Source organism: Apostichopus japonicus, chromosome 2 (assembly GCF_037975245.1).
Source record: "Apostichopus japonicus isolate 1M-3 chromosome 2, ASM3797524v1, whole genome shotgun sequence".
Classification (NCBI taxonomy): domain Eukaryota; kingdom Metazoa; phylum Echinodermata; class Holothuroidea; order Aspidochirotida; family Stichopodidae; genus Apostichopus; species Apostichopus japonicus.
The window spans coordinates 29,521,665-29,545,009 of NC_092562.1; the positions used below are offsets into that span (position 1 = coordinate 29,521,665).

General features: G+C 38.4%; 3 protein-coding genes across 10 annotated transcripts in view; 2 read left to right on the forward strand and 1 right to left on the reverse strand.

The window, feature by feature from the left end:
- The first annotated feature begins 4,747 nt into the window (after nucleotides 1–4,747).
- LOC139955507 (mitochondrial import inner membrane translocase subunit Tim23-like) lies at nucleotides 4,748–12,979 on the forward strand. Its single transcript, XM_071955139.1, has 7 exons — nucleotides 4,748–4,919; nucleotides 6,697–6,758; nucleotides 7,145–7,238; nucleotides 7,566–7,647; nucleotides 8,856–8,914; nucleotides 9,842–9,952; nucleotides 11,535–12,979. The coding sequence occupies exons 1-7, from the start codon at nucleotides 4,829–4,831 to the stop codon at nucleotides 11,642–11,644; spliced, it is 609 nt and encodes a 202-aa protein (XP_071811240.1). The 5' UTR covers nucleotides 4,748–4,828; the 3' UTR covers nucleotides 11,645–12,979.
- A 433-nt stretch (nucleotides 12,980–13,412) lies between these two features.
- LOC139955461 (probable oligoribonuclease) lies at nucleotides 13,413–20,371 on the reverse strand. Of its 4 annotated transcripts, XM_071955136.1 has the most exons (5): nucleotides 20,200–20,325; nucleotides 18,792–18,871; nucleotides 17,910–18,249; nucleotides 16,601–16,899; nucleotides 13,413–16,177 (listed from the first exon to the last, which is right to left on the reverse strand). In XM_071955136.1, exons 3-5 carry the CDS (start codon nucleotides 18,210–18,212, stop codon nucleotides 16,057–16,059), a joined length of 723 nt encoding a protein of 240 aa, XP_071811237.1. In that variant the 5' UTR covers nucleotides 18,213–18,249; nucleotides 18,792–18,871; nucleotides 20,200–20,325; the 3' UTR covers nucleotides 13,413–16,056. The 4 variants fall into 4 exon arrangements, with proteins under 4 accessions (XP_071811237.1, XP_071811238.1, XP_071811236.1 ...); XM_071955137.1 differs by lacking the exon at nucleotides 18,792–18,871 and having other exon boundaries at nucleotides 20,239–20,371; XM_071955135.1 differs by lacking the exon at nucleotides 18,792–18,871 and having other exon boundaries at nucleotides 20,200–20,341.
- Nucleotides 20,372–21,820: 1,449 nt separating this feature from the next.
- Nucleotides 21,821–23,345, forward strand: part of LOC139955523 (G-protein coupled receptor-associated protein LMBRD2-like) — a 46,398-nt gene continuing 44,873 nt past the window's right edge. Inside the window, exon 1 of one of the 5 annotated variants that reach the window (XM_071955145.1) lies at nucleotides 21,821–22,290. The gene's annotated coding sequence lies outside the window, so the exon portion shown is untranslated. The remainder of the gene's footprint in view (nucleotides 22,291–23,345) is intronic. The other 4 variants (XM_071955141.1, XM_071955140.1, XM_071955143.1 and 1 more) reach the window with 4 other exon arrangements.

Genomic DNA, 23,345 nt, shown 5'->3' on the forward strand with positions numbered 1-23,345 from the left:
ATTCAGCTGTAGTGTGTTGTCTGGCTTGGGTGATGTGCCCCTCCTGTTTTGGTTGTTTTTGAAGAGATATGGTTGGTGTCGTCATAGCACGCCAGCCAATCCTGTATACAGCTCACTTGTGAAAAGAGAGAGTAGGGCGTGGGTGGGGGTGGGGGTGGGGGAGGGTAGCACAGTATTTAAGACTATATATCCTTGATGCAATCCTCAAAAGCTTTATTTGGATGTCTTGTCAATATATGGCCATGCTTAAGAATCCGTAGAGGTATTCATAATTCGTTTCTTCGAAATATTCAATTTATAGCAAGAATGAAATATTATTATTTTTGAATTTCACATATTAGCTTTCGCAATCATGCATGTTTTCGATAACATTGAGGTTTTTTCCATGCATGATTCTATCGTCAAGCGAGGTTCGTCTTCTAAAATGTTGCCAGTTTGCGTAGGCGTAGGACGCAGGGGAGCTGGGGGCTGCAGCCCCCCCCCCCCCAACCATTTTTTGGGGTGAAAATTCGGGCAATATGCTGAGAATTTTTCGGGCACCTACCAGTGGCGGAGCGTCCATACAGTCAGAGGGGGCGGATGCCCCCCTGACGGACTCAAATGGACTGCTGGCGCCCTTTTCAGCTTTTTACCACTTTCTACTTATTCGCGATTATTGACTTTTTTATTACGCTCTGAAATTCGCCTATGGACATTTGTCGCATTTTGTTGGTACAATTTTCTGACAAATTGCGATGACACCTATTTATTCTTCGTTTATCTGCAAATTAGCAAGGCCTGGAAAGGGTCATTTCCGGGGATCTAGGGAGTATCTTTACTCAAAAATTTCTGTATTCTCCGCGCCAACCTGTGGTGGAGCTCCGCTTAGATAGTGTTGGAAAGCGCCCCTACAGATCATTCTCTCCCCCCTGACCAATACCCCTAGCTCCGCCACTGGCACCTACTGTATAGGAAGAATAATTTGCAATTTGTTTTTCAATGGTTAAACTAATATTATTATCATTATTGTTGTAACGACTTCCCCAATAATTATAACTAATATGGAAGGGTAATAACACGAAAAATTATTTTATGTTATTGGCATGTGATGTAATAACCGATGAATGCCCATATGATATGCACATTGACATGTGGAACGCGCGCGGGGCGCTCAAAAAAAGGGTTATCTTTTTCGGGCAAGTCGTTACAACCCCCCCCCCCCCGCCCCCAAATCAAATGAGGGCTCCTACGCCTATGCTAGTTTGTAAGGTGGTTGTTTCTGGGAAGCTATAGGGTATAGGCACAGCTGGTGGTTCCTTTTTTCCATGCTCACAAAAGTCACAAATAAAACCATTGGTATTGATATGAGAGAGGTTGCATGTAGGCTGTTTGGCTGTATGTGAAACAAATTGCCGATTTTATTGGTTTATGGTTCAGTGAAAGGTTGCACGGTCAGTCACTGAAGTCGGTCTCAATCAAGGGATTCGATCACGAACTATATCTACACCTATTTGAACATAATGGGAGCTCCATGTCTTGGAAAGGTGAATGTAATTAGACCCTGGTATATATCTACCTTGTTCGTCACGTTTCGCTATAGCACTGCTGCCAAGTAGGGAAGTGTCAGCCTTTTTCGTCACTTGCCCACTACAATAACAATTATTATTTCAGGGGCGTATCCAGGATTTTCCAATAGGGGGGGCGCCAGGCATGAATGATCGGCGTCCTGGGGGATGGGTCTAAGGGGAGGGGGTGTACAATTTTTGCTTTCAAAGAAGGGCTGAAATGCAAAATGGTGTCATATGCATGGGCGGCGATCCGTACTTCCGAGTGGGGGGGGGGGATATGACCTTGTTGACTATCTAAGCGTAGCGCCACCATGAGTTGGCGCGAAGCGTACAAGAAAATTTTGGGATTAACAAACCCTCTAGATGGCCGGAAACGGCACTTCCCGAGGTTTCCAAGCGGCATATACCCAACTTTAAAATAGGGATGTCATGTCCGAAATATCTCATAATCAGGATCCAAAATACTTTTTTTTTAATTTCGGGTGTTATTTTGGGAAAATTGCCCCTGTCAATCTTGTTTCAGGCGCAACGTTAGAATGTTCGAGAGCTCTGTTATATTATTCGATGAAGAAAATGGCCTCATGCAGGCTATTATAGGCCTATACACATGCAATACACAATTACACATAGTTACATTCCTAGGTACCGATTGCTAGGGCATCCAGGTGAAACGTGTATTAAGCATTACCCTGGTTACATGAGATTCTCAGCTGTTCGAGGGAACATGTACGTGTGTAGGCCTACTATAGGGCCTATATGAATACTATGAGGGTGCATATATGTACTATATCAATACCGTGGGCGCAATAATACATTTTGTTGTTATAGGGCCAATGAAGCCTACAGTCAACTATTTTTGCTTTATAAAGACGCTTTATTTGAAAAGATCGCACTGCGTTTATGGTAGGCGAGAAATGAAGCTAAAAAAGAGCCGTACATTAACGAAGATGCATAAATGTAGGCATGAAAATATTCTTATCCCTGGCATTTGGTGGGGGGGGGGTATGGTGCATTACATCCCCTCCACCCATTTTCATGGGGGGATATATCCCCCCTCCACCCAGGATCGCCGCCCATGGCCATATGTGATCCATTTTTCGACCTTAATAATAAGCAACATTTCCAGTAAATATGGACACAAAATGCACAATTTAGTATGGCTGGCATGTCATTTAGTGTTTATAGTGATAATACAAACACAATTACCATCTATGTTTCTAAAACTATTATGCCGCCGAACTTCGCCAGAACCTTTTTTTGGCAAACAAAAAAAAAAGCATATGGGAGGGGGGGGGGGGGTTGAGCGATCACCGACATCTCACATAAAGGTCGTCATCAATTTTTTTTTTTTTTTTTTTTTTTTTTTTTTTTTTTGCTAAACTTTTTTTTTTTTTGGTGACGGCCAATAGGGGGGGCGCGCGCCTGTTGCGCCCCCCCCCTGGATACGCCCCTGTTATTTGTTAGATTCTCTCAAGCAATTTTCCTTCAAAATCATAAATTCAAATATTCGCTGCCAAACTTATAATGCAAATAGTCATTGTATACGTACGTTGCTATGAACCGTAGCTGTGGAGTTCCTGTATACCTACCTATACTCTGACATACTATCTGACGAAACTGTGACTGTGAGAGGAGGAGGTGGCATGTCTTGCCTCCCTGTGTGTAATTATGAAATAAATTGCCTCTTTTGTGTATGAAGTTTTATGATAAACAGAAAACAAAATTTAAAGGCTCACTCCAAATCGCGTGCCGCCCTCTGAAAAAAGTTCCCTTTCTGTTGTTTGCAAGTGAAGTTTTCTTCTTGTCGCTACAAAATGCAGACAGTAATGAAACGTGATACCTTGTTATCTTTGATCTGGACATGAAATGTCCATCGCTGCTATGTACACTGTGTTTTTGGTATTGACCGTAGCTGTATGTATTTACTGTACACTAGTGTCTAATTACCGAAGGTAGCAAGCTGTGTGTGAATTTTCTGGGATCAATGGTGGTGTCTAACACTTCTGTTACACTTCATTCGAAACTAGGTCAGATTACCGGCATCAGACGTTTCTTTGTGCGCGAGTCTTCGCTCTCTTTAAAGCAACCGAAAGGAAAGTCGTTATCAATGATGAAACACAAATTATAAGAAATAGGATCATCAAGCGTTATGTATGATAGAAACCAAAAGGGCACGTTTCTAATATAGCCTATATACAATTGTCGAATGAAAATCATCATTGGTGTAGCCTCAGTATTATTAGAAACTGTTTTGGACATTCTAGCAAAACCCCTTGTGGCATTCTATATAACAAAAAAAAAGAAGGATATTATTGCAGTTATTATCTTATAATTTGCAGCAGAGAGTAACAAACAGATCATTGTCAAGTAAATTCTCTGGTTCCATTGGAGCCTTCTGTATAAAACACGATGAATTTAAGACAACAACGAAACTTCATCTCATCATAGTAGCTATAATAGGCCTATGTGCAACCATGATTAATATCTATTTTAGATACAGATTCAAATTGATCCATTCTCAGAATAAATTATGATGTGACAAAGAAAAGCTGCAATCAATTGTGTTTTTGTTGTCCTATATTTTGTCCAAGCTGACACGCTCTGCGTAAACAATGATTCTAAGCAGATGAAAGCATCAAAATCAAAAGAAAACTTTCGTTGTAGCTCGAAGTAGAGAAGATGATAATTGTTATTGTTCTTATTGTTATTCTTCCGATCTTTTTGTATTAAAAGTCGCAATACGCTAAATGTTTGTTTATTTTGCTAGTTTAACACGTTTCTAATCCTATATCAGATTCGTATTCTCACCATTTTCTGCCACACACAAACTGAACATATGATTTATTTTATAGCTTTTATATTGTGCGAGTATCTTTACTTTCTAGTATTTTTAAGAGGTTCTTGGGCTATTTAAATTGCGCAACAACGCTAGTTTTACCATTGCCAGTGTAGGCTTACTTCGCTGACTTGTATTTGAATGATAGAACCATTGCCAAATTTTCAAATCTTAAACTTGAATTTATATTTTGTTAATCCTAAAGTAAAGTTACTTTGAAGAACGGATTTATTTAGAAGGCAAGAGACTTGCGGTTGAATAAACGTCTTGAACAAGCTGGGTTTAATGACGTCATTGAAAGGCTTACGTGATCTTTCACAATCCATGCGTACAGTACACTACACATGTTTACTACTACTATCTAGTAACTGAGTTAGGCCTAACACTACAGTAAATAGGTGATGTAATACCGGTGCCGTGAAAATTGTACTTTCAGCACAATTAAATGACCACTGACACAATGGATCAGCAAGCTTTTCAACCACCCGGCTTATTTGGGTCATATTCTGGCAATAACGGTGGGCTTAACTTTTCAGGTAACTTGCTGTCCAATGTTCACTAAACGTTCGAGGAAAGTCTTTGCTTGCTTTGGGCCTAACACAAGAGTAAGGTTTATGTTAGGCTAGGCTACTAAGTACTATATAGCGGACTTGTGTTTGGTGATGTAGCTTAGGCATAGGCACTATATTTAATTTAGTAAAGCAAAGTTTCACAACAAACTACAGTGTGGGTAATGCTGGTGTGTAGCCAGTCAAAGACAACTTTTTGTCCATTGCAGATACTACAGAGTATACATTTACTGTAACTACTGTAGTTTCTTGGAATTACCATAGAAACTGAAAAGGATTTTTAACAAAGTGGCTATTCTTACGACTAGTTGTAAGAATAATAACCGATTACGCATGCGCAGTTGCTATTTTTACGACCAGGAGTACTATTTTTACGACCAGGAGTAACAATATTTCCGGTTGCTTTATTTACTTTACTGCGCATGAATTCGCCGATGTCGTATGAATAGTTTATAAATTATTGTTACGACTAGTCGTAAGAATAGCCTTATAGCCATGGCCGATTTTTAAAGGAAAGTTCACAATATTTTTATTACTTAGTACTTCTAGTACCCAAGCTATCGTTCATTTAACTAGCTAAAATTTGGCCAATTTTGTGGTGTGTATTCAGCAAAAATGGATGTCTTAGAACTTTATTTGTTGTTTGAATGTAATTTCTATTAGGCCTAAAAGATTAACTTAAAGGGTGTGAAGACTCGCGCAATGAAACGTTTAATGCCAGTAATCTGACCTAGTTTTGAATCAGGTGTAACAGAAGTGTTAGACACCACCATCGATCCCAGAAATACACACACAGCTTGCTACCGTCAGTAATTAGACACTAGTGTATAGTCAGTAAATCCAGCTGTGGTCAATACCCACAGCACATTGTTCAAACGATACAGCTATGGACATCTCAGGTCCAGCTAAAGATAGCAAGGTATCCCATTTCATTACTGTCTGCATTTTGTAGCGACACAAACAAAACGTCACTTGCAAGCAACGGAAAGTTAACTTTTTCAGACGGCCGCACGCGGTTTGGGGCGAGTCTTCGATGCCTTTAAGTTGGCATATTACAGAGTGCCATATGTATCTATCAACTTCACCTAGCCAAGTATCAGTAATATTTATTATTAGGCTACTAGCCTATATCATTGTTTTAGGAAGGCTGCGCCTTTTCACAGGGCAGCTGGTAGAATAAGAGTAACACATTATTTTCATCGTTATTTGCCAAGCAGCAGATGAATGAAGTGTTGTGCCCTCACTATTCATCCAGCTCCCATGCAAATAAGGGAATTGGTCATCTTATACCCCTTGGTAACAGGATGAAACGAATAAAGACTAACACTTGCCCCATTCCACTGGCTACTGTGTGAATGAGAAAACGTATCATTTTATTCACCAGTCTGTTGAATAAATATGTCACACTGCCCTCGTACTTCCCCCAGCTGCAGGGTGAATAACATAAATTTCCTTATTTCCACAACAGTTGGACAAATAGGGAATTGCATATTAAAATCCACTAAATCTATTCACTCTATCTATGTACTGTACATGCAAACAGTACAGATAGAATTGTTAACCAGTTGTTTGTCAGGTTATCATAAGGTCACTCGTTCGGGTCCCAGTCTTGCTACAAAACTTTCTTTGTATGTTGTTCATTAAACTTTAAATACATAATTGAAGGAATGAATAATGTTCAGTTACAGTTGCCTTGAAACTTGTATGGAATCACTTAACTATGCTTTGTTTTATATTCATATAGGAACAGCTTCTCTTGGATCAATATCACCGTATATGAATGTAGATCCTTCGTATTTAAATTTGGTGAGTAATCTGTATGATTTGATCTGACTAGATGTATCATTTTAATGAATGTTATATTAATAATAGTAATAAATTACACTTATATAGCGCTTAATATGCGTTTCAGAGCGCTTACGTAGGTCAGTCATATGACCTTGCACCCCTAAGGTTGTCAGTTGTTATGATTTGATGGCATATATTATCACTGAAATTCTCACAACTTAGGCATCATCAGTCTGTTGTTAGCCATTCTGGAATTTTATAAAAAAAAACATGTCCAATACTCTTGAGCTTTTGAGCTTGACCCTCTCACAGAGGTTGACCCAGCATTTGACCTTTGTTATGACCCTAGTGGTCGGTGTATTTTAATTACCAATTACTTCATTATCTTTCATTTCCATTTGAAGGGTGAGCCTCAATTCATAGTTCCCAGTGGACAGGCCAGAACACGGGGAAGATTTGAGTTTTTCTTTTCACATATTGGAGGATCAGTCATGGCAGGTATGAATATATCTCATTTGGTGCTGGGGGGGGGGGGTGGAGTAGCTAAGTTATTGTATTTATTAGTAAATGACTCAATATAAGTTTTTTTTATTTGTTAGTTATGTATTGCAAAGAGTGTGTTCACTCAGATTGTAAGATATAATTGCCAACCGTACTGTGGTACTGTATGTCACAGGGTTTAATAGTTTATATATATATTGCATGCTGTGTTACTGCATTAACTATCCCATAATTGTATGTTGTATTTCTGTACTCACTAACCTATAATTATATGTTGTATCACTGTACTAACTATCTCATAATTGTTCCACTTTTCTTCATCAGGTGCTTGTTACGGTGGACTGAATGGACTTAGACTATCATTATCAGAAACAAAAGATTTAAAAGGAAAAGTAAAGTTTTCACAGTAAGTAACTCAGGTTCAGATGGTCTTGTTTGATGTCCAGTGATCTGACACACTACCAGACACAAATGTATGTTTGAATTAATAGATTGTCAGTGAGTTAGATTCAGGGTGAAAGAAACATGTGCCTTAAAACTACTGTGATTTATACTTCCCAAAATATAGATCTGTGATTCCACAAAGACATTCTAATCATGTACTGTATCTAATAGAATTGGCTTTCTTAGTAGAAAAATACCCTGTGACCCTTGTCTGCACTTGTAAATATTCAGAACACAGACACAGGTTTGAGATCAGAAAGGGAGGGGGTGGGGGAGGGAGGGGTTGGTAGATGATGGCGGCAGAGTAAGACGAACTACTGTATCCATGGCAGCATCCCACACCCACACAATTATTCAACATTGTTTTCATCTCATGGCCCATGTCCTCCTCCCCCCTTCCTCCTGGTCTTAGGTGAATCTGCTATTGTAAATGCACATCCTGGGTCACATTCCTTTTATATATTGTTCAAAGCTTAACATGTTACAGTGAGTTATAACTCTTAGTCCTGTACTTGTACAGTACATGTGAATACAAGATGTATGGGAAGAATACAGTCTGAATAATTCATATACTGCAGCCTGTTGGTATTTTAAGCAAGGGTAAATGAGTATATAAAGGCCTTGTGACAATTTGAAAAGTCTGAAGAAGTGTATCTGTGATGTCGACATCAGTCTGCTACTGGTAAATGTTTCCTTGTTTGGAGTTCAACATTCAGGAGATTTCATAATATGTTGACCACACAATGGGTGATAACAAGATGCTGATAATTCAATGTGTGAATCTTAATAATGAATTTTTCAGCCTACATGTTTTAAATTTATCTTTTTTTTTCATTCAATCTTAAACTCATTCTAATTCCCTTGTTTTCATGAGTGATATGTCTTGGTTGATGCTAATGGCTTACATCATTGAATAATGTAATCTACCATACCTGTAACACTCAAAGCAATGGTGGATTTAACAGTAAGGTACTGTGTCTGCTTTTCCGTTAGCCTAGAGACAATGAAGGGTAAGGTCTTGAGCACAGATTGCCGAGTTTACCCACTTCCAGATCTCTGTTCCCCTTCATTATGAATCCACCATTTAGAACCGTTGGATTTCAGAAAGAGTCACGTTTGATCAAAAAAGCTCAAAACAGTGTCAAGAGATTTGGCTTTTTCTTTCCACAGAGTGCTGACCTTGGTTACAAAGCAAGGAGCTTCATCAGCGAATGTTGTCGGTGTTGTTGGTGAGTTGATCAAACTTATTGGCAGAAATATTAATCAAAAAGTGTCTTTTACAAGTTGTTTTCATAAGTTTTGTGAAGTAATACAACTGCATCAGCCTTGATATTGCTTTGGATTTTATTGTCAGGCAAAAATAAAGATCCATGAAAGAAAAAAGTTTCTGCTTAAATCCACTAACAAACATAGAAGCAGCACATTGCCATGCAAACAAGGCAAATGTTTAAGGAATTGTTACTGATTTTTCCTCGAACAAGAAGGTCTTCTTTTGGTTGTCCAAATAGCAACTATGGTTGTCTGACAGACAACAAAGAATGACCAATACTGTATGAAGATGTGTGGGTTTGGTGATTAGAAGACCAATTTGTACACTGTAGGAGAGATGTGTAGGTTTGGTGATTAGAACAGCAGCTTTGAGTCAGTAAAATTTCCCTTGTATTGATCATGGGCCTACAGAGCTGATTTTGGCTGTCTGAAAAAAAACAGATATTTGTGAGACAGACAACCAAATGTTACAAATGTGCCCAGACTACTTGAAATTCAAGAGTGGGGCAGAAAGCTTTCTGGAACAGATTACACAATTCACACCTTGCTCGTTGGGACTACCTAGTCAAATGGTTGCGACTACTGTTTTATGTACTGTAGGTCTGTTAGATAGATTGATAGATATCTAACCATGTCTAAATCTGCTTGGATAAGGAAGTTGGTCAAAAGGGAAAACAAGTCCGCACTCAATAGACCATGCAGCTGGAATTCTCTTGTGTGGATCTAAATGCAATAAGACACACACTCAGTGTATGTGTTAATGTATTAACTTGATGGGCAGGGTAAGTGAGGTGGTGGTTGGTGGGAGGGAGGTTTGTTACATTGCTAACAATAACATCTGACTTCATTTATATTCTTCTTTCTTCCATTTCTATGATATGTGTCAGCTTTAATGTACAGTCTGTTTGGTCTTGGAATATCGTGGGGCAGAGGTACAGAGGATGAATTAAACACAATAGCAGCTGGAACACTCACTGGCCTTCTTTATAAGTCATCTGGTGAGTTAATAATTAACTTGTTGGGGATCTTGTCGATACCTCTGATGTTATGTAGGTTTTGAATTATACTCTGTTTCAGTGCTAAGTGTTCATGAATTTGAGGTCAGTGAAAGGTCATTATAGGCTGGCTATCTATTCTTGATGATGATAACACATATGTATATGTACAATGCTCTGGCTTTTAATCATGAAACTGAAAAACATACAACATGGTTGATCTAACTCAATGCCAGTTTCTCCTTAGTGAGTACAAGTCTGCTATTATGTCTTCCTTTTTTTTGGGGGGGGGGGGGCGGTTGGGTTTCTGGTCAGGTCAATAGAGATCATATGTGAGTACTAAAGTCCTATTGCTGTCGATGTAGTTCAAAGTTATGGAAACCGTGTGAACAAGATAACTCCAAATCAATAAAGTGAATGAACTTCTCACTAGGGACATAGATCAGTCTCAGTGAGTGCAAGAAGTTCCTTACTGTTTCTGTGAGGATGAAAGGTAGAAAGGTCTGGGAACCTTGTAAACATGATCACTCCAGAAAATGAAGCTTTAATGAGACTCCTACTTGATACAGTATGTGTACAAGGTGCTCATTGTTAACAATGGTCAGAACCTGAAAAACACTAGTTTGTCTATGTTCTCATTTTCAATGTGGCAAGGTATCAGTAAGTCTGTTGGCATTCTGGTTAAATAGACTCAGTGCATTTAGTATCATCTACATACAGAAAGGAGCGAATATTACTAAAATTGATCATAATAATTGGTCCAGTAGTGGAATAAGTGGATCATGTGTCAAAGAGCAAGCAGGGACGGTGGTTTGTAAATATTCCTTGCAGCCTTCAACATGACACTTCAAAAATTTTATTTCAACAGTCCTCTGTTCCCCACTGGTCAAAAAGAACATATATTCCACAGCAGGACAACCTGCAAAGCTAACTTTGATCGTCCAAACAGAGATTTGGATGTCTTGGACGTCCATGAAAGATTTACCCTGGGTATTGATACAATCATGTTTGACATTTATACCTAAAGAGTTGGTAGTTCTTGTTCTGCCAATCATGTGACTTCATTGGCAAATGGCAACAAATTCAATTCAAACTGTTCAACGTGTCCATTATTAATACTTATGAAAACTACATGAAACTGCTAAACTGAGGATCTCAAAATTAATCACGGCGGCACGGAACGTGACCTCAAGTCAATAGGTTTCGATATTGATAGAACCTCAAACCCTTTCTTCAGGTATTTGGAACCTTAGTGCAATCTGTAAAAAAGAGAGGTGTTTGGTTTCCCAAAGGGAAAACCTATGGAGTCACTCTTACCAACCTAGCAAAATTGTGAGTGGAGCCGCGGATTGCAAAAACCAGCAATGACTACAAAGCGAAGTGAAAAGTGGGTAATTTCTGTAATGATTGTTGTACCCAAAGCCAAAGTGAATTAATTAGATCACACATCTGGAATCATTGCATGCTAAGTTCTTCAATACTGCCCTCGTTAACATTCAGGAAACATCTCATACTGTAGATTTGATTTGTTTCCTTGTTGTTACAGTATTTGCTAACATCTTTCTCCTTTTCTCTTTTCTTACAGCCGGAATTCCTAAGATGTTGAGAGGAGGTGCAGCCGGTCTAGGTTTATCAACAGCGTATTGCCTTTACCAGAGCAGGGATCGACTGAAGGCATCCATTGGAATCAATTAAAACCTAATCATAGGTTAATAGACTTTGAACTGTGAGATGTACCTGCCTCTAGTACAATGCTGTGGGGTTTGACCAAAGAGAGATTTAACCCATGGAACAGTCTATGAATATGCAATAAATCTCAGCATCGAGAATACAATATTTTAACGAAAACCAAGGTCAAATTTCTTTCCTGGATGTTTCTTAAAATTGTAAGAAGATGCTTTCATGTCAAGACTTCATTCCTGGGCCAATTATGTGAGAGGTGAATTCCTAGAGGACGGAGATCAACGATGGGAAATTTCCTTGGAGAGGCAGTTTTCAATATTTCGTCACTAATTTCAGATGATACAAATAGCATGTTATTAACCAGGAATACAGTGGACATCACATTTGTTGTGGAAAAATGTTTGTTTAATACTAAACCATGATTCTCATGAAGGACAGGGGAGTGCCAAGTTTACATAACAGTTGTTAGTAGTCTTATACGTTAGCCCAGATAGCTAAAACTATGTATTTCCCAGCCATTATAATATTCTAGAATGCAATAGTAGTATGTTGGAGGCTGGAGCCCTTCGCCCCTCCGAACATAACCAACAGTGGATATATTGCCATAATTATTTTCAAATAAGTCACTTTGGAACTTTTTATGATAGTATAAATTGTAATACCACTTTGGATTTTTTTCCAGGCCAAGAAAGTTTTAAATTCCCTGGAACTGAGGACATGGCCTTTTGATTTATGGAAAAGGGGTTAAAGAGGTGTGGAGCAGAATCTTGGAGTACTCATGGTATTGAATCTATTAAGAACATTTGCAAATTGTGTTTGGCATGTGTTCACTAGTTAACATGTTATTTTGCTTCCTCTGCAAGGCAAGTTGAATGGTACGTCCCAAGGATATGAATATTTCTTCTTAATTTGTTGTGGCTTTTCCTACTTGGTATGAAACCATCTCACCTGTGGTGGGCCTTCAAGACTTGACAAGTGTAAGTAACCTGGCCTACTCCATAATCAATAACCGGATGATCAACTTATTAAGTCTGTTTCTGTATTTGTTCTTCTGTGGGTCAGAAGAAGTCCTTATGGAAGAATTAATATATTTATTACTGAAGTGGAATTTTGCAAATTGAAAGATATAAATTTATAATTAAAACATACAGTAACCAGGTACTTTATATCTTTGCATGGGAAGTGTTATGTTAACTTCCAGGAAAACTTACATTTTTCTGTTTCTCTGGATTGAGTTGTTTCTGCTTGGCATTACTAGTATGATCCAAGGGGTACATTCATGGTGTATGCTATGTTTTTGAAGTGTACAGAAAGTTTTGGATAAATAAATCAAAACTAGTCAATTTTTGTAGCTCTTAACAGTTTCGTTATTCTGCTGTGGTTTAATTCATGCCATCTGATGAAGCAAATAAATGATGTGGGTATTTCTATGGCATACATTGATATGCAGACAGCTAATGACATAACAGGGTACATAGAAAGTTAGAGATGACTTAAGTCATTAAAAAGTGAGGTGACCAAAACACAACTTTTCCAGAAAGAGATCATACAGGGACTGTAGTCATCAACTTCACCCCAGAGGGCCCATACGGGTTAATGGCTAGACTCTACCTTAAACTGCATAGACATTTACTAAACCCCGGACATACTGGGTGGTGGGCACAGCTCCCATTCTACTCCGTAACTCTTGGAAGGAGCTTATCTTGGCTTACACGTATAGGCATGTTATATGCATTCACAATTATCAAACACAACACAAAAAGCTGTTTGACAGAAACCATGTTGGGGCTTTCCTTTTAAAATAATGTATTAACAAGTTTTCCAAAGAAACGTTGACAGAAAAGACTTTCCAAAATGTCAAAAAGGTGAATATTTGGCAACTTATTATTAAAATATACTTTTTACATACCCACAAGTTCATAATTCAATGTTTCATTTACGCTGCATTCTGTCTCGTCCGTGTTAATAGGCAAACCTGTTTAAATAGTCTGAACTGATAAATCCATTCACTTGATGTCTTTAGTCTTACATTCCAGCAATCAGGCATGTTTGTGGTATCGGTGTTTCATCAGTTTGCTTTCTGGAGTAAATTATCTATGTATTATCCTTTCCTCATCTATTTATAAGTTACTGTTTTCTTGACGTCCCTTCCCTCTAGCATCCAGGGTTTACACCAACTGTAAACTGGGTCATCCAGGGTTTACACCAACTGTAAACTGGGTCATCCAGGGTTAACACCAACTGTAAACTGGGTCATCCAGGGTTTACACCAACTGTAAACTGGGTCAATGCCTTGGTCAGACACAGTAGACATAGCTGACCCGTGGAGTCGACTTCTATGCCTTACAAAGGAATAGTTCATACATACAGGCTCTAGATATAGTCCATACATACAGGCTCAAGAAAAAGTCCATACATACAGGCTCAAGAAATAGTCCATACATACAGGCTCAAGAAATAACCCATACATACAGGCTCAAGAAGTAGTCCATATATACAGGCTCAAGAAATAGTCCATACATACATGTTCAAGAAATAGTCCATATATACAGGCTCTAGAAATAGTCCATACATACAGGCTCAAAATATTGGCTTGAACAGTCAACTATCACACACCCTTTTTTTGTTCAGAACATTGTTGAGACTGCATTCTCAGACATTTTCTTTGCTCATTCAGACATCAGATATTAGCTCTAAATGAAGGGACATTTGTGGTGAGAATATGATGCAAACCGGTGGCTTAAAGAATTGAACAGTACTCTGTCAACTAAAGTTATAAGGCGTCAGTATGAACCAACTAATGACTGTCTAACAGTGTGGAGTTAGGATTCTTGTCTACCATGCATCGAAACAATCACCCTGTTTTGAGTGATGGATTGCAGATATCAAATCAGTTATCAACTTGGTTAGAATAATTAAAGCTACCTTAATTATTAAACACAAAGCTTTGCTGCAATTGATAAGTAGGAGAGGACAAATAACAGCTGGTAAGGATCACCCAAGACTGAGAGAAAATCACCGCAGTTTATAATTACTTCCTCCCCTCCCTCTCTCCCCTTTATGATCCCTCCCCCTTATGACCCCCCTCCCTCCCCCTTATGATCACCCTCCCTCCCCCTTATGATCCCCCACCCTGTTATGATGAAGTAAATACAAAGTACTGGAAGATTTCAAAATTTAAAATATGACCACCAAATCTTGAATGGAGTGACACCTTCATTGTTTTGTATGATACATATCAAGGATATCTGATCAAATTCCAATGTGGAAATTGCGAATATTTTTCTACTGTTATATTGTCCGTTCATGACCAAGTTTTGTTAACGTTGGTATTAATTAACGCAACAAATACCACCTGGGGTTAGTTTGCTTAAAATTACCTGCGAACAATTCATGTTAATAGTAAAACCATGGATTAAAAACAGAAATGAACCAGATATAAAAACCATGTGGAGAAACCGATAAAAAAATAAAAAAAATTGGCCAAAACAAGGAAAGGAAAGTTAAGGTAAAATGTGATGAAATAATTAACTAAAACCTAGTGTGTTTGTAACATCAAATCAGGTAATGCATGAAGAAACTAAGAGAGCAATTGCCAAAGTTTAGAAGTGTCTGAATGTTAGTAAACCACAAGCAAGCCAGACAGTTAGTTCAAGTAACTGAATTCTTTAAACATTAAATTTACAATTTCTGTATATCTATGACTAGATTAAAATCAAACAGTGCAACAAAGCCCATACAATCAGATTTGAAGAAGAGGATGGATTGCAATAAACTACATCACTTCATTACCCAAAGATACTTAAAAAGCAGAGGAAGATATAATCGGGTATTATCAAAAGTTTCATCACTCTGTAGAACATCGATTGAAGTGGAAATTTACCCAGAGAACAAGAAGCTGTTAGGAGTAGCAATCTCTCAAAAGGTATGTCAACTTTAAGAAAACTTAATACTCCACTATCCTTAATTAATGCGACCTAGAAACATTAATGTGAAGTTATTATTGAAGCCAGCATGTTTGTGACACATTGCATAATGTCCAATGTGTATGACACATGTTGATTATATCTTTATATATTCATTAAACCTTTCCCTACCCTCAAAAGGACAGTATTATTATTATTTACTTTTTTTAGGCAACATTAGACAATTTTACCAATTGGACTTCTTTTATATTTTAGTAGTGACTGATAATTAGTCTTCAGCCAGATCTGTAACTGTCATGAAGTGATAAGTGTCATCTGAGAATATATTTCAACCATCCAAAAATAATGTTTTGCAAGGAAGATCTTTAGACCTCTATACTTCTTATATCAGGACTGAAGCCAGGCTACGGCTCCTTAGCAACCAAGCTACCAAACAGTGCCTAGCTTAACATGAATCTACTGCAGGTTTATATTACCAAGTGTATTAACACTAGCAATTCACTTGAAGATGCACTGTCTGTAGTACTGAAGTTCCTTAATGCTCTCTGTTATGTCATCCATTGCTCTGTGTGCGGCTTCCTTTCGCGGTGCGTTGGAATACTCTTCCGGATACCACCTCCTGAGAACAGAGAGAAAAGTCAGAAACACTTCTAAGCAATTGGAAGTTTGGTTTAACAATTACTAGTAGGAGAAGCAAGTGTATATGAAGCTACTTCATACCAGCTTAGGAACATGGCAACTAATCATCATACTTCAGCCTACAATCCACAAGATTCCACCCCCATCATATGCTATCATTTAGCGTACCTAACCCTGTCATCCACCCAATATTTCCCATGGTCCCTCATTACTCTGATTCAAGAAGCTGACCATACCCTAAAGGCTAATGTTTATCTCAGATTGTACATTATTAGCTTCAAATTTCCATTTTCCCACCAATCATCTATTTGTTGTTATGGAGATAATCAATACATCAACATTTGCCATTTCCTGAGGAATTAACACTACCTACCCCCCCCACCCATCCCCTTCACATTTATACCTGCAAAGTTCTTTCAGAGTACTGACATCGACAATCCTATAGTGGAGGTGATCCAAGAAGTCTGGCATGTACTTCTTCATGAATACTTTATCCATGTGCACCGTGTTGCCAGCTAGCGGACACTGCCCGGGAGGTGTGTGCTGCCGGACAAAGCTGAGCATCTCAATTTCTGCTTGTTGTAAGTTGGTCTTGCTGACACGCACTGCTTCTGTCAATCCGGACTCGCCGTGATGCGTCTTACACCAATCATTCATGTTCTTCAGTACTTCATCTGATTGATTGACGATGATGTTTGGACCCTTAAAAAGACATAAAACAGTGCATACAAATAACCACATAGATGGTAACACACTAGCAGATGTTAGAGGCGTGGAGCGGCTAAAGGACTTTCCTCTGCTTCATTTCAGTGAATACTATTATCATCTCTCTACCTTGTAATGAGTAACTTCCTTCAGTCCCATAGGGAGTAGAAGACCAACCAGAGGTTAATAACAGGTTTAGTGACTCATTGCCACAGTGTACAAGCAAGAGAACATGTGAACACAATATTCATACTTTCTATTGTTGTTCCACATACCAAGCTGTTGGCGCTATTGTGATTAGATTTCATAACTGTACATCTCAAGTGCAATTGGACCTCCATCGGAAACAATGGTGTTCTTGTATTTAATAAGATGAATTCACATACGAGGTATGCAGTAAATCCAAGCTTTACCTTACCTTTAGAGTCACTGTGTTTACAACTTACTAGGTTTGCAGACTTTGACCTCTACTGAACACAAAATGACCTTTTTGACCTCCACAGAAAACACGTACTTAATAAGATGGATATAAACATAGCAAGTATGATGCTCATCCAAGCTTTACATTTGAGTGATTGTGTTTGCAAGGTTTTCCGACCTCTGTTGACTTGAGATGACATTTAACCATTCATTCATTCATTCATTTAACCATTCATTCATTCATTCATTCAAGAAGGTGAATCCACATAACAAATATGAAGTTGCATACCAGACATGGTAACCATTCACTTGGGAGTGAACCATTACTAATTCCAAACAATCTGACCATTGAAAATGACCTAATAGATAGGTCACACATCACCCACTGAAAATTAGCTTAGACTATGAGCGCCATAGGCATCACCTTGAATTCATGGGTAGACCCCCCTCTCAGTACAATTATTTTTTAGGAAACAGTTGGTGAGACATCCACTAATTTAGACATAATATTTACGGTAGATATTCAATAATTAAACTATAACATTGTCGCACTACTGCTTAATAAAATCACAGAAAGCATTTTTTACCGTCGCTACAATGTTGAGATCTTCATCTGTAATAAGACAAGCCATCTCCAGAATTTGACATGTATTGGGGTCAAGTCCGGTCATTTCAAGGTCCACCCAAACCAACCTTTTCTTCAGTCGCTGATGTTCGTCCGTGCCATTGCAATTACTGTAATTTCTTGACATGTTTTCTGCAGATGGCGCCCAATCGGAATTTGCAGAAACCTTCTGTAACCTTCCTTGTAGGATAGGAGTCACGTACATAGAATAGCCTGACAAGCTTGGTAACTTGCTGAAGCCTCTGCGTATCAAGTGGCCAATCATACAGGTTCCAGAGTTACTGAGCTACAAGACTGGATAGCTGGGAAAGTGAATTAACAATTTAAGCAATAATTCAAAGGAGCATTTATAGTTGGTGGTAAGCTTGTAAACTAGCTTAGAAAATATCTAAAAAGATATCCCAAAATGGACTGTTATTAAAGGTAGAAGCACACATGTATTTAATGCATTACCTACTCAAACATAAATACGAAACACTAAGTAATCTAAGGGGTTCAGATAAACTGCCAATTAGACAGATGTGCAATGTATCACACTTAGAAGTGAGAACCAGCATATTAAATCTGTAGAGTTCACCATATGCGACTTTATATTGGTACACATGTTTATGTGGGGAAAAGCAATATCTTTTGATAGCATAATGGGCATGTACTGGTTTCTCAAGGTTTTAAGTGTGGACTTCAGCGATTCTCTACAAAATGTGAGAGTATTTCATGCTATTTAAAGTCAAAGAAGTTATTAACCTGTATTTAGTTTGGTTTCTTTTCATATTATCGATAAGCTCAAGAAACATTTGAGGAAAACAAAAAAGGTGAAACCCCATCTTTGTCACTAAACACACACCTGTGAGGTTTTCGGCAGGAATAAGTCACAACGGCAACGATGATGCCTTAAATCGATATGATCAACTCTCATTCGTAAATCTGTCGATAATTTGGGTTTACTGGATTACTAATTATTTCAGTCCAAGGGATGTAAAGCATTCATCAGCAGTTGATATTTGGGGTGCCAATGATTTCTTTCATTTTCTTACAATCGTGGGTAGATTTTCACGACTCCAAAGAATTATTTCCTTCTTTACGATCCCCTCACCACTAATTTGTGGTGAGGGAGACATTTACCAAGCCATAGACCCCAAGTGTGACCTGCTGTAGTCATACCTTTTCACCTTTTACATTTTGTCAGTTTGATTAGGCCTATATACAATATGGATAACTTTCAAATTCAATCGCTTACAAGATCTAATCTCTACTTTTTCAGACTTATCCAGTATTCCTGTTTGTGTGGAAACTTGAAAAATTCTGATGGTGGGTTTTTAATGATTGTCTCCAAATTACACCCAATTAATATTTAAGGGACAAGTTGAATCCCACATTCCCCTTAAAATACTTTTCTTGAGAATTTAAATGGCTAGGCCTCGCCTACATTTAAATCATGAGCCTAGTTTTAGCCAGTACAGAGTTGTAAGGATGTTGGGGAAAGCCAGGGTCTACTGTTTTATTTTATTTTGTCAAAGGGACACGTTTGGTGGTGTATGGTACCTAAGTTGCGTTTCACCTTACTTTGTGTAATGTGTAATACATGTGTTTGTAAATCAAATTTCTACAATTTGTTCTTGTTTCCATTGTTTTACAATGTTAAATCTTTTACAATGTTAATGTATCTGTTTCTGGCGGAATCGGAAGTCATGTAGCTAAAGCTAATATCACCACTCAGCAAAATCAAAGAAATCATCATTACCTTTGACCTTTACAAGAACGTTTTTTTCTCTTAGCATCAGTTACTGTATACCATCCTAGTTCCTACATTACTTATTATCTTAAATTTTTGCAGAAAATAAAAGCAACAAAACTTCACATTATTAGTGTTACTGTCAGTGTTAATCCAACCATAGTAATGATTGTAAATACTGTAGCCCACTCGGTGAAACCCTGGCCTAAGGCCATACAGCTACTGTAGCATAAATTAAATCAGACTCGAGAAATTTCTTGTTACGTTCTTTACATATCCAGTTAAATCGACCTCAAATAAACGTTACTACGAATTAACTAAATCGTTGGTAGTAACTACAATTTCCAAGTAGGCATGGGCTATAGGACGATCAGTTGGACAGACCAGGCCTAGCATAGTCCTAACATACAGGCCAAGTTATTATAGCGATAGGCTACGAACGACATGCTTAACGACGGGTATTACTAATACTACTACTTTACTAGCATCAACAATCAATCACAATCCTTTAAATCACTACTTTTCGTTGTATCGTAGTTTCAGATGTAACTAATTGTACCACGTCTTGTCATCTGCATGAAATGATTAACAAAATTAATATCCTGTCTTCAAAATTGAACCGGGTGGCGCGCAAAGCTGGCATATGTCATTACCGGTATTCGTTAACGCACCAAACCGATATGTGATTGTGCAATTATTATATTTCGCGCAATTTCAAACTTCTGGTGTGTACGGAAGCTTATGTACATCGTTACATGATTGGTAAGAATTAAACGCCAACATTTCAAGTTTGCTCAGCGCCAATCCATTTCGATTCGATTGGTGATAATTTAGTGAGAGCTCTAAGTTTATGTGGGTACAAAGTTTGGCTTACATCTGGGGTCGGGTCGAAGGGGAGAGGTTTTTCTGTTGGTAAGGGTAGTACAAATAAAGTAGTACAAATGTACGACTGGGGGTCGGGGCGGTTAGAAAAGGCACATGCCCCATTCTCCATCGGGTTTGGCCCTGTATAATTAACGATATCAAGCATTCACAAATACATGATATTACGTGTGTATAGGTACACTTAGGTATCTTAGTCATGATTGCATGTATTTTATTGACCGGAAATGGATAGGTTGAAATTTTTAGTCAAAGACGACAGTCAAGTTCCATAACACGGAACTGTAATTGACTTAATTAAGTGTCAATCATTGAATTAGGGTTTACGTGTTCAGAGAAAACTTGTTCTAAGCAGGCGCGTAGCCAATGGGGGGGGGGGGGCGAAGGTGGCGATCGCTCCCCCTTATATATATATATTTTTGTACGTTTTAATGATATAGCTAGTAATTTCAAATAGAAAATGCTTATATGCAACTTGCAAGGCCTGGGAAGTGCCATTTCCAGCGATCTGGGAGGCATATTCGGCCAAAATTTTCGTGTACGATTCGCGCCAACTAATGGTGGCGCTACGCTTAGATAGTATATCCAGTGCCGAAATAGTTTGCCTACAGGTTCGCCCCTCCCTTGGCAAATTCCTCGCTACGCGCCTTCATAGACTTTCAGTTCTGAATTTTGTTTGGAAGAGAATCGCAGTTTACATGTTAACACTTAAACTTATTAACATCCTTATTTACCATGCTATGTAGTATGTACAATATCGTTCAGCTCGGTGGACTTTAATACTCGTTAAAGGTCATGACGTAACTCTCTTCTGCGTGTGATGTGTGAGCTTGTGCACTGTATGGGCTGTATGGGCTGGCGCCCCTAGCCCCCCGGTTCCTACGCGCTTGAGTTGAATAGTTCTGTTTGACTATGTTAGCTATATGTCTTTCGTGACTGGCAGTTGTGATCCGTTGGTTCAAATTGACGGTTGCAACTCAAAGGGTTCCTTGAACTTGGGGCTCTGGTTCAATGAACAGTCTGAACCGCAGATTGCGCCACGCCTCTGTATTTGTGATATTAGCTACTCGGTAGCATACTTCACACAAAATCTCCATTGACACACTATAGAAAAAATAGTGAAGTCTTTAAAAAGTCCTTACAGAAGTTTGAGTCACTATACGTAACTTAATTACGCTAACATTCCATGGATAGCTGACATGTTGTCCGCTTATGGCTTCTACAGTTTTCCGTGTCATGACGATGTACACTTAGTTCTAGCTCCAATATTTCTCATAAGTCAACGGTAATCCAAATTCTCTACGCTGCTCTTTAAAGCCCTAACGTGGTCTAAATTTGCCCCAGTTTTGGCACTTTTTCTAAGGCGAACACTGATGCGGACTTATATAGACACTATATTGAGTGTGCTACAATCTATTATTCGCTGATATTACGCGTGACTGTTAGACGCTGTTAGTGTTTGCTAGCTTCAATCTAATCAACACAAACTGTTGATGACGATTCAAGTGTGATGTCATGGAATACAATACATGAATCTTGGTCAGTATCAACCCATACCCGTGAAGTTCATATCAACGTAACCTCTTCATTGTAGTCAAATTCAGAGACAGATTACACCAAACAGGTAACTGGGAGGGCCTGTAGATACTCCAGAGGCAATCTTTTATCTGGCTAAGTTCATAAAGCGAAGCAGTCACACCAAAAACCAAAAAAATATTCTTGACTTGAGGTGCGTTTTACAGAGTATTTCATTTTTTATGGACACAGATCCAGTTCTCGCTCATCACAATTCTTTTCCAATTTGGTTAGCCTAAAGTTAGGCTAGGCAGCAGGCTAACTTAAGTTGTGGTACAGTACTTGGTAGGCCTCGCCAGGCTATAGTGATTTTAGCCCTTACTTAGCCAAACTTTCCGAGAAAACTAGGCCTAAATTGACTTCTCAATAGCTCATAAGGAGTACACCCAGCTGTTACTGTCACAGGCCTAACACAACAGTAACACTGTGGCCTAACTCAGAACTGTAAGTTACTTAGGCCTAGTAGCATGGTGGGCTCATAATTGACGCACTTAAGGATTGGATTGACGATGTCTGTCAACATAAAATCAAAATCACTCAACTGCATGCATTTTTCATATGTGTAGTTCCTAAGAAATGTAATGATCTCAAAATATTTATTGTTCTGTGCCTATGCAACGTACAATTGAGAAGAATTTGACCTCAAAATGTCTGCTGAGTCAAGTTCTACATACTAGTGTTTACACGGGTCCAAAAATCGGGAACCGGGTACCCGAGAGCCGTTACCCGTCGGGTATCCGGGTACCCGGGAAAAAATTGTTTACCCTCGTGTATCACGATTTTCAAGAAATTACATATTAAATGCTATAATAAATTAATTGTATTCTCTACCAACATTTTTTTCATGTTCAAAAACGTATGTGAACGGTAAGGTATAAAACCTTCCTCAATAATTTCTATTTGCTTTTTTTTCTGTCATAAACTTGTTAATTACTTAATATAATTAACTTAACTATTAATTAGTAGTACTGTTGTTAACATCGCACTGCCGCCGCTGCTTATGCTTGCTCTCCACGTCTATTGGGTCAGACCATAAAATATCCCTTTACTTTAGCTCAGTTGTTACTATCTATTATGCAGGCCCAGGGTTCGCATTAGCCGCGAGATTACGCGATTCTCGCAATCTCGTAGTAAAAAGCCACTTGCGATTATTATTTTTTCGTTATCCCGTCTATAATCCATAAACATGTCGTAAAATTCCTTGTCAGC